Genomic DNA, 11443 nt, shown 5'->3' with positions numbered 1-11443 from the left:
GGTGTCTTTTTTTTCTCCAAACATTAGACGAAGTTGCATTGTTTACAAAAATTTATTCATACAAATTTTACACACTTTATATAACAGTTATCAAAGTCCTAGTTATAGATATCATGTGTGTAATAATACTTGGTTAAGATGTTTTTATAATAGGTTGCACACAAAATAAGAGCTTCAAGACTAACATCTACCTAAATTAATACTATATCATAAGTCTGCTCAGTTTAGTAAGGCTGTTGGCATTTCTAAAAAGTATACAAAAGATTAAACTAGGTGATCACTGTAAAATGCTTGCAACTAGCCACGGGAACACTAAATTGGACTTCATAAATTAAAAGATTAACTAGAGCCCATTTCACCACTAACAGCTGACACAAACACAGAAACTCTGCCCATTATCCAAGAAACAAATAATTAAGACTAAAATGCAAGCTGACGTGTTGCAGCATTGTAGGGCCACTAAATAGCCATCTGTGATTCGTGGCGATTTAAAAGGCGAAGAAAGGCACTAAAGCTGCAAACTGCATCCCATATAACATCACATTGCCTGAGGAGACTGCAGAATTAAAGAAAGATTGATCCCATACACAGGACTCAGGCATAGATCGAATGCCTCTGTGTTCTCACTGTTTGCAATGTGATCTCCTGGCAGCCTCCATCCCGCCTGGGAATGCAAATCCAATTCTGTTTTCTTTGATTTATGACTTCATACTGATCAAATTCATAAAGGAAAAGGGAAGGTCCTTTAAACTTTACAAGCTAATTTGACTCTTTGCTTGTTCTTTGTCTTTTCCTTTTTTTCAAAGAAAAAAAAATGGTGCCTGTAATTTGGGAGAGTGGCTGGTTGTTTTGTCTGTTGCTGCTTGATCTGGTTGCTGGGTGAAAGTTCTTTTGTTTATAGAGATTACTCTATATGTTGAAGGAATTGACAGGAAACAGACAGACATGCTATCGTTGGCCAAGAAAGGATAGACAGGGAGGTTCTCGGGGTCTGTAGAGCTTCCTTACCTCACTCTTGACCACAAATACAAAATAGTACCCATACATAATGAAGGTAAGTTTCAATGATTTATCAGTTAGTAAAACTGAGCAACATGTGAACACTACACATTCTAATATGACAAAGGTTGGATTTATGAAACAATTTTACTAAGCAATAAGCCATAATGTAGAAAAATACATTTTACCTACAAACTCAATAAACAAGAAACAAAAGATTCATATTTAGTGCATAATCACTTAGTGGTAACTATACAGGAAGGAGCCCTGGTGGCTCAGTGGTTAACCATTTGACTGCTAACCGAGAAAGGTCGGTGGTGACTACACGGGAGGGTTCCTAAAGTTTACAATAAGTACTTGAAACAAACAGAACCAAAAAAGTGAGAAGCGTTCACAAATTTAAGAGTAGTGAATGAAAAATGGTAAACAGTACTTAAAATAGTGCAGAAGGTCGGGAAAGAGAGGTCTTCAGAAAATCACAAAGGAAAAGGGTAGCTCCTAAGGAGCAGGGTCCAAGGGGAGGATCCTGGCCATGTCACAAGATGAGAAGCATGAACAGCACTGGAGAAAAACACATTGTACTTTGCATCCATTTCCAATACCCTGCGCCCAAAGTCAGTTAAGTAATAGACCTGCAGTGAAACTCAGTGTGCCCTGGCTCGCCAGACCTGGGGCAGTCACATGCCAGTTCCTCCTGGGTCCTCCTTCTACTGCTTTATGCCCTGCTTCTTCCATATGCCTGTATTTCCTTTGCTTTGTCCAATTGCCCTAACCTTGGGATTTTAAATTCTCTGGTGAATCAGGAAGTACAGAAAAGGGGGCTTCAACCCAAGCGTCCTCCCTTCTCTGTACAAGTCCCCAACACTTCTCCCAGGGAGTGGCGTGAATTCTGGGGAGAAGCTCAATTTGGATCGAGTTGTTGTTATCAAGAGAATTTCCTTCTGGGCTGAGACTTTGAAGAGAGACAAATACACCTAAAAGTGGAATCAAAGAAAGCAGAAATATTGGAATTGCCACCCAGCAAGGGGGATAGTGCCTGGTTGTGTTAGGCTGGGATTGAAGCAATCTGCCCCAGGGATTCATGGGGAAAGAATGCCCTTCAGCAATTCTCCCAAATCTTCACCTCACCATCCCCCTGGAGCAGGACATCATCATTTATGTACAGTAACAAATGGTCAGTATTAATATCTTCATGCCTGTCGTGGATAAAAATACTATCCTTTTAATTCCAGTTTACAAAAATAGGAGTAATATTCAAAACAATGATTGTCTATTTTTCTATTTATTTTATATAAAAACATAAACAGCTCAGGCAAATTTTCAATCCTTGTGCACACTTTATATGAATTTCTCTCTATATACTTCTATATCCAATATATATATATATTTATAATATATATCAATAATTGGTCCACAAAGTATATCTGTGCATTCTCTAGTGCTCTGTACAAAAGAAAAACAATATTATTATCAAAATATTCATTTAATGGCTTTACTTCATACATAAATACATGTTTGGATAGAACACATGAGCAATGACTGTTCAATTTTGAAAATGACTTTTCATTGTGTTAGGGTTGTATACACAGAGTATCTGGTAACTCATCGCTACAAATACGCTATTCGGCGTCCTTTGTTTTTAACTCTTTGTTTATACCTTTTCCCTAGGACAGCCGCCAAGTATTTCTTGACAGCCATTTGTTTCCGGTAGCGGCTGTAGCTGTCCGTGAAGATTCCGTCCGAGTGGCGCTTGGAGAGCGGCTCCGTGTCGTCGTCTGCACCGCCGCCTAAGTTCCCCCTGCAAAGGGAGAGGTCGGAAGAGGGTGGCGGGATGGGAGACACAGATTCAGTAGCTGCCAGGAGCAGGCGGGCCCCACCCCACGCAGGAGCCTTCAAGGAGGCTCCGGGCTCTCTATCCACGGTGCCTGCTTTCTCTGGTAGTATTCGGGTAGAGGGAGGGCCGAGATGGCATCCCCTCAGCTCCCCCTCCCTATTGAGAGTTTCCTGGCACTAAACCCTTACAGAAGGGGCACTGGATGAGGTCCCGGCAAATGGCCTAAACCTTTTAAGCCTAACCCTCCAGAAACGCTTTGAGATTTAACCATTCGTGTGTTTGCGCTGAATTGTCCTAACAGTTCCGCTCACCTCCTATGTACAGAGAAAATAACCAAAGATCCCTACATGCCACCTTGTCTACTGCTGCTGTGGAGTGTACATCGATCCCGTAGTTCCTAGTCAGACACCAGCATTCTCCTTCCCCACACTAAGTTGAAAAACGTGATAATAATATAAGTCGACAGGCGGTAGGCAATATTTTTTTACCGCATGAATTATTCATTGCGAAAATGTAATCTGTTTTCCCATGGGTTTTATTAAAATGTTGCCTTCTGCTGAGATATGCTCTACGCAAGCCCTGTGCTCTGGGCTTGTCTGGCACGAGCAAAAGCTGTTTGTTTCCCTAATTGTCTAAATTTGGGAATTTGTTTCGATTTGAATTTACAGTAGAAGAAATCATTTTTTTAAACTGCACTTAGGGGAAATTACAGCAACTCCTCCCGCAATGTTCTTCGGTTTTAAATTACTGGAGGTTTTTGTTTGATTTTTCTTTTAATTCAGACGGATCAAACTCCCCGGTTCTCCTCTCTCATCCTCTCCTTCTCCCCTTCCTTCCCCGGGATCTCGCCAAACTTCGGGTGCCACTCCAAAATTTCCGAAAAGAGCCCCGCAGTCAACTGGGCGCAGAAGTACGCCAGGTCCCACGTGCACGCACGGACGTAGAAACCGCCCCGCCCCGCCCACCCCTCACGCACTCGGCACGGACACCATCCCCAGAGCGCGCGCGCCACCACGCCCTGGTTAATTCTTTCGGAAACTCTTACCCCACGCCCTTGGCCACGAGCGACTGCAGGTACTTCCTGGCGGACAGCTGGTCCAGCACTTTGCGGTAGGCCTTGTTAAGGATCCCTTGGGCGACATCTCTAACGGGAAGGTAAAGTGCGCGCCCAGGGTCACTGACTCTGGCCCCTAGTGGCTGCCCGAAGTCACCCTGCTGGGCGCTCAAGCCCCTCAATGCTCCCAGAGGCTGATCGCAGAAACCCTCAGATGCACACAACTCGGAAATAACTCTCTTAGGGGTGTTCAAGAAGGAATGCCAGGAACATGACTTCGTCCTGGCCTCCAGGAATGGTAGGTGAGGAGTCTGGGCGCCCCTCTGGACGGGGTGCGCACTCAGTCCCACTCATTGGGCCACAGACCTCTTGGCCCCCACGCAGGAACTCCGATACACACAAGCCCTCCCGCAACTAACGTTCTGTTCCTTCTTTAGTAACCCGCCAGGAAGAAAATAAGATTGAGGGTTTTTATCAAACAGAAACTCCGCGGCCGACCCCCGCGCCGCCCCTCCAACCGCCTCAGTCCTGGGGCGCCCCGCCCTGGGCGCTGAGGCCGCGCTGGCCCTACCTCCTCTCGGCGGTGGAGTAGAGCGCCGACGCGTCTTGAAGTGCGGAGGCGGGGCTCCCTATGCCAGGCGGGTCCGAGTCATAGAAGTATTGCAGCGGGTTTCCGTCCTCGTCGTACACCTCGTCCTCCGGCCTGCGGGGCACCGGGGTCAGAATGAGTGGTCAGTGCAACTCTCTCCGCGCTGCAAAGACCCAGGGGCGAGAGGGGGGCTCGCCCTTGTTTTCCTTCTTCGTGAAGATCCCCTTGGAGATTTGTCTCTTCTTCTGGGATAGGGATGGGGTGGAGTTAAGAGGGAACTACATCCGACAGAAACCCCCCACCCCCACCCCAAGCAGCTCCTCCACTGCTCCTCTCTCAGGTAGTGGGTCGCCCTGCAAGGCTGCAGCTTCAAAGAGCCGAGGCGTCTTCGCCGACCGCACACCACACCTGGCCAACAAAAAGAACAGGCCACTGTCACTCCTGGCACCCAAGCCTTCCCCCACGGAGCAGCGGGCGGGGACGAGAAAGGCCCTAGGAGACCCGAAGGGGTGACCCGAAGCCGAACAGAGTGGAAGAACGGGTGGGGTGTGCGGCGGCCAACTCTAGCAGCCTCGGAACCCAGGGGAGCTCTTCTCAGCGCAGATGTAGGTCATGGAGAAGTTCCGGCTTCTATTTTGGGCGGGAGAGGATCTGGCAGGAATATGAATAATAGATGCCCCTAAACTTAACCAGTTTGGCGGAGTCTCATTCTGTGTATTGCCCGCGCCCTCCGGTGTCTCTAGCTACACCGGCCTTCGAAACCTCCTGGGGATAAAATAGGGGCGTTTTTAAAATTCACTAAATTAATAGTTCGGCTCTTCTGTTCGCGATGGCGGCCCGGGGGGCCCCATCTCAGCTCCGGGTCGCAGGAAAGGAGCAGTTGAGAGTTGAGATCAACAAGGGACCGAGAGCTAGCGGGCGCGCTGCAGCCCCAGAGACTCTCTCGCCTGCTGGCTCCATCCGGAGGAGTGTGTTAAACCACTCGCCTGCAATGTAGCCAGGGCAAGTAGCGCTTTCTTAGTGGGCCTGGATTCCTCACTTCTTAGGATTCCAGCTCGGCTCGCCTTCCAGCCGTCTCTGGAGAGGCGAGGGCATCTCGTCCCGCACCCAGCCTTTCTTCGGCGACGCTCCTAAGCTCCAGCCCAGATATTGGGAGCCCTAGGACACTTTCTGCCCTATCCCGCGCCTAGATGCTGTGTTCGTAATACTGAACCCATCTTTCCGAACAAATCAATGCTCAGCGGCCCCGAAAGCGAACGCTCTCCGGCGCTGCTCGGAGAAGCTGCTTCGCCGACAGAAGGCGCGCTCTTCCCCACCCAGAGCCGCAGGGTGAGGACGCTGCGCTGCAAAGCGCGCTGCCACTCTCTGGCTGAACAGCCGGGAACTGTGGGGCTGCGGCTTGGGCGCCCAGGCAGCGTCAGGGTTAGGAAAAAAGCTAGAGTTCCTCAACCAGGGGCAGGCACGGCTGTCTCGGTCCAGCTAGCTTGCTTGCTTGCAGGCTTTCTCTTCCTCCTTCCTGGCATCCGTTTCTCCCACTCCCTAGCAGACTCATTCTGGGTCTGCCTTCTTTCAAGTCACTACCATCCCCGTTCACCACCTTCCTCCCTAAGGCAATCTGAGACTCTAGGTGCAGCTGGAATATGGATCATTTGAGAGCAAGCCCTTCCAGTGGGAAGAATTCTAAACTGAGGTAGAGGGAGGGCGGAAGAAAGAAAAGGAGACTTCGCCCCCATAATCCAGAAGTAGCTGTAACAAAGCAAAGTCCGCTGTAGCTTTACCCTCTACCCTGGATCTGGCTCTGGAATCCGAAGTTTTCCTAACTCAGCTGGAGAATCGAAAAAGCAGCCAGGCTCTGCCCTAGCCCTCCCCTCCGGCGGGCGGGGCTGGGGGAGGGGAGATCTCTCTCCGACCTGCGCGCGCTCCCGGGGCCGGGGCCCCTCGCCGGCAGTGGGCTGGGGGAGGGGCGCTCGGCCGCGGCGGAGCTCGCCTTGCCCTCCGGCTGAGGCCAGGACCCGAGGCCCAGCCCAGGCACTGGTGGGCGGAGGGAGGTGTCCTAGCTGTACCCGGAGAACTGCAGGAAGGTGACCGAGAGGAGGCATCCGGGGAAGGAAGCCCCCGCCTCGGCTCGTCCCGGGTGTTCAGCACCTACCTGATCCCGGGGAACTGCAGACCAGCGGCGGCAGGTGAGCAGTAGACGCTGCTGTGCATAATTATCCCGTAGACCAGCAAGGCCAGGCTCGCTCCACTACACATGGTCGTTCTGAGCAGGACAGGAAAGAGGGCATACAGCCGTCAGAACGCCCCTGCCCCTCCACCTTTGGCCCCACAGAAACTCCCCGAGCTGGGGGAGGAAGGAAGAGGGGCTCGGGCGCCCAGTGCTGAATACCTCTTAGTGACAGCCAACGCGCGCGCCCTGCCACTTCCTCGCTATAGTTAGGAAGAGAAAAAAACATTATACACACATCCAATGCCCAATAACTCGCTAGACCTGGTGCGAAGGAAAGCGAACTCGTTTCCTGGTGCAGGCAAAAGAATCAGCAGTCAAGTGAGTTGTTCGGTATGATTTTTCCCCCCTTACCATTCAACTCTTAAGCTGTGAGGAGAGGGTTTGCTGCCAAGTAGGACGGCAGGCAAAGGGCTCCAAGTTTCTGCGCTAGAGTCACAACCCAAGAGGCATCACCGTCTGGCGCTGGTGTCTGAGGAGAAGACGAAGGAGCGAGCTGGAGGAGCTGGAGGGCTTGTTTGCCGAGACCAATATTCTGTTCAAAAGTTTGCAGACGCACGGAACTAAAAGGCAGCGTGACACCGAGAAGGGGCCGAAAAGAGACAGATAGAAGGATGGGCGAGGACGGAGCAAGCTAAAGAGAAAAGGAGGCAAGTGGCGGCAAGTCCACCGGGAGAAAGAAGAAAAGAAGGAAAGTCGGAGAAGAAGGGGAGGTAGGAGGGAGGGAGGCCCGCGGCACACCAGCGTCGGTGGGAGCCGCCGGGTCAGGCAGCTGCGCGGGTCGGCAGCGCCTTCTCGATGGGCTGCCTCTGCTTGCGTCTGAAGCTGTGGCTTCTTCTGCTGCTGCTGGTGGTTACAGAGGTGACCGGCCCTCTGCTTGTATTTATATGTGCAGTTAGCAAGAATCTATCTGAACATGGTTTTAAGAGAGCCCTCTTTGACAACATCTGTCTGCCTATTGCCTTTAAGTGCAGAATATTTTGTTGCACTGTTGCGCTTCGATTTTTATTCATGAAATGACTTCCTTTTTTTTTTTTCTTTCAGTCACGTAATGATCGGGTATCAGAAAAAGACGTCAGCATCCTAGTCCCTCAAGGAACATTTTAACTATTCTGTGCTGTCCTTTTGGATGATAAGATCCGGAGTCATCTACTTCTCATAAACACCTTTCACTCATACAATCCAATTTTTTAAAAGTCCAATTATTTTTAAGGTTTTCAATATCACTCATTTCTCAAGGATGGGTAAAGAATTCATAGAATCTTTACAATAGTAGAAGTCATGCTTTTAACTACGCACCTACTGCTTCTCTTTACTTTTTCCTCAAACCCCACCAAACAGAACTCTTGTCTCTGGAATTAAGCACCACCAAGCTTTCCTATTAATAAATTTAATTTAAATCTCCTAATTTCTTGGGTATGTCCTTCCAGATAGACAATTAAATGTGGAAGTCGTTTTGTTTTCAAAGGGGAGTCTTGGAGGATTTTCAGTAAATCTCCAATGAGTCTGGTCGTTGTTGACAGTCTGGCTGAGTAGATTGATTAGAGTTAAAGCTGTGTTCTGAGCGCTGCCCCTGGAGCTGTCCAAGTTCTGGGTGCTGAACTGTTTGTTAGCAGATGCTGCAAACGTCGGTAATAACCACTGGTTTTCTTTTCACCAGACTCTAAATGTGAAGCTTTGGCAGTGGTGCCATTAATGTGGCGATTTTGATTATCATATCACCCTTCTTTTCAAATGTGTGTCCCCCTTGCAGTGTCCATGAATGCTCTCAATGACAGGAACAGTCCCTGATCACTGCCTAGATTTGAGTGATTAGCTTTCGAAGTCTCCCCTTAGTCCTGGTTTTAAAATCTCTACATTGCCTATTTGGAGACCTTCACATTTTCTGTGACTCTTACTGTTTTCAAAAATTGAAATTGTGTTTCACACAAAAAATTGAAATTTTTAAGAATTTAGAGGTGAGATATAATGTCTTTTCCCACTTTATTTACAACTTGAGTTCTGGGGATACAGACTGGGAAAGCACACGGATTTCCAGTACAAGTTCACTGGCTGAGGGTTCCTAACGGGTATCCCACCATTGGGGATTACAAAAAAAAAAAAAAAAACTGGAAATGACGTGTGACGAGAAAAGCAATAAGCAAAAACCACATCCACAATGAGGCTCCCAAGTCCTAGTGTCATGTAAGAAGATTCGTAGATTTCTACTTCAGTAAGAGAACCAGGGTCCATTTCTTTTAAAAAGGAAATAGAGCCATCAATAACCATTAGTGCGCATTTTAATTATTTGGTTCTTAAACAAAGAATAGAGGAAATGACAATTTAGTGAGAGTGTTTCCTGTTACTATGATTTGGATGTAACATTTAAGTAAGTTATATTGGTCTTGCTTGCTTTTTTAAGATAAAATTACACTGTTTCTCATTTCAATGCCATTCCCGCTCTCTTATTTGAGATGTAATACTTCCTCCAAGAAGCCAAAGTTTTGCTTATTCCTGGCCATGTGTGGCTAGGAACTGCCCCCTTCCTCTTGTTTTATTTCTGGCGATGCTCCAGATGGCCTGCCTGGAATAAAGCTTCAAACTACATCTACATGAGGATGCATTTCTTGTCTCTGCTGCATATGTTCGTTGATTTATGTTGGAGTGTTTATATGCGTATGTTGGTGTTCAGCTCTGTCTCTGGAGTAAGCGCGCACACAAAGAGCCAGTGGTGAACATGATCGGATAATCTAGCGAAGATGTCTTTCTTTCTAAAGCATCCAAAGCTATTACCAACTGTAGCTTTTCTGTCTTTTGCCGTGCCTCACGTCAAAGGTGAACTCCATTAAAATCCTGACTCTTACCTCCCACGCGAATTCTGGAATAAGTTCAATCCATAGAAATAGTTGAAAATTTCCAAGACTCCTTCTACAAGTTCACCACTCAACTTTAGTAAAGGGAGCCACCATGTGGGGAGTTTGTTGACTTCACGGCCTACTTAAGGGGGAAAACACAAGCACGATTAACTGTGAGGGGAGGGTAAGGTGATTGAACTCTTTCTCCAAGGGCCCTGAAGGACTCTGCGCTGCAACTGACTTATACAAGGCTCTGCCCCCTCCAGCTCTTCTCAGTTCAGGTGCTCTCATCAGCGCGGAAGTCAGGGCCGAGCACCCCAAATCACAGGCTGCGAGGCCTCGACCCATTCACTGAAGTGGAAGAGTAAGAGGAGAACTTAATTTGAGATTCTTGTATCACTGAACTCTAGAAATCGAGCCCATCCTTTGTGCTTTGCACCATCCAGAAAAAGAAAGAAAAGAAACACCCCAGCCAGCCCAGTCCCTGGACCTGGGGCAATCTAACCCCAGACAGCGTCTACAGTCCGTTTTCTTAGCTTTCCTTGCCAATGACAGTCTCTGGTTGGGTGCGTTTGGTGTGCCATGGGTGGGGAAGCTTTCCAGTTCTCAAAAATTCTTGGCCCTGAGTCCCTGGGTGAGGGAAGCCCAGAAAAGGCTAAGGGAACGGAGGAACTAGAATCTGAAGACTGGGCCCCGAGGGCTCTGAGAAGCACGAGAGCCTGGCGCTGCACCCTGGCTTCCCCAGTCCTTGTGCGTGAGCGCGGGCTCTTTCTGTTTTCTGTTGGGTAGAGGGGGCGATGGGACTACTGAAGTCTCAAAAACCAAAACTGCCCCCACCAAGCGCCTCCCGAAAATGAGAATTTCCTTCAGGAGGCCTTTGTGTCTGGGAGCTTTGGAGAGCGGTGTGGAGGAGACGCGTGGACACGAAATGCCAGTCCTTGGCTGGCCTGGTCTGCGCCCACCCGCGGGAAACAGCAGCCAGGCGCAGACTTGTCCGTTACAAATGCAGGCGCCTACCCGATTCAATTTGCAGGGTGGGGCCCGCGCTGCTGGTAGGAGGAACCCTCAACTATAAGGACCTTAGTAGGAGGAGAAAGGGAGGAAAGGAGAGTGACAGAAGAATAGAAGAGAAGCAAGAGAATTGGGAAAAGCTTTCCAAATTTACCTTGTACGTACTCGTTTTCTCTTCTAGAGGGATTTTCCTTCAGAGCTCCATTTAATTGAAAAATAACAGACGTGGGTGTTGGGAGTGGGGAGTAGGACGAAGGCGAGACCGAAGACTTAGAACTTCCCATTTACAGATAATGCAAAGTAATTTCAAATCTTTCCAACGCCCTCACTAGACGAAGTAGAAGAATTACCAGGCTGCCGAAAAGTTATTTCCAGGCTATGAAAACAAGGAATGGCATATAACTGGAATCAGGCTCAGAAAAGTTAGGTAGTCACGAAACTCTTCACAGTGGAAGGCCTCACCTATTGTTCCCTGTGAGGCTGGGAGGTGGCAAGGCGTCAGTCTCAGGCTGAGCCCATGGACCTTCCTGGAAGGGGTTTTTAGAAATATTTATTGCAGATGTTAAAACTATGAGTCAGATTCAACTGGATAGCAGTGAGGGTTGTTTTTGTTTGTTTGTTTTTCCCTCCAGTTTTAGCCCTTAAAGATGTATATTATTGTATTCAAACAGGAGGAATATTTCTAGTAAATAACTGAAAGTTTGAATATGTAGATAGTTTCACAAAATTAGCAAATACTGTAATAGGAAAACTGAACAATTGATACCCTTGAAGTATGGTGTTGGTGAAGAATATTGAATATACCATGGACTGCCAATGTTGTTGTTGTTGTTCTTAAGTGCCTTCAAGTCGTTTCCGACTCATAGCGACCTCATGCACAGCAGAACGAAACACTGCC

The 11443-nt window shown here is 48.1% G+C and overlaps 1 protein-coding gene across 1 annotated transcript; it reads right to left on the bottom strand.

The window, feature by feature from the left end:
* Positions 1–2607: 2607 nt before the first annotated feature.
* ADCYAP1 (adenylate cyclase activating polypeptide 1) lies at positions 2608–6729 on the bottom strand. Its single transcript, XM_007935608.2, has 4 exons — positions 6626–6729; positions 4459–4590; positions 3879–3977; positions 2608–2797 (listed from the first exon to the last, which is right to left on the bottom strand). Exons 1-4 carry the CDS (start codon positions 6727–6729, stop codon positions 2608–2610), a joined length of 525 nt encoding a protein of 174 aa, XP_007933799.1.
* Positions 6730–11443: the final 4714 nt, after the last annotated feature.

The sequence above is a fragment of the Orycteropus afer genome, unplaced genomic scaffold (genome assembly GCF_000298275.1).
Source record: "Orycteropus afer afer isolate SDZICR_OR568_19922 unplaced genomic scaffold, OryAfe1.0 scaffold00030, whole genome shotgun sequence".
In the NCBI taxonomy this organism is placed as follows: Eukaryota; Metazoa; Chordata; class Mammalia; order Tubulidentata; family Orycteropodidae; genus Orycteropus; species Orycteropus afer.
Note: the sequence above shows the minus strand (reverse complement) of the source record. Positions and strands in the feature narration are given on the sequence as shown.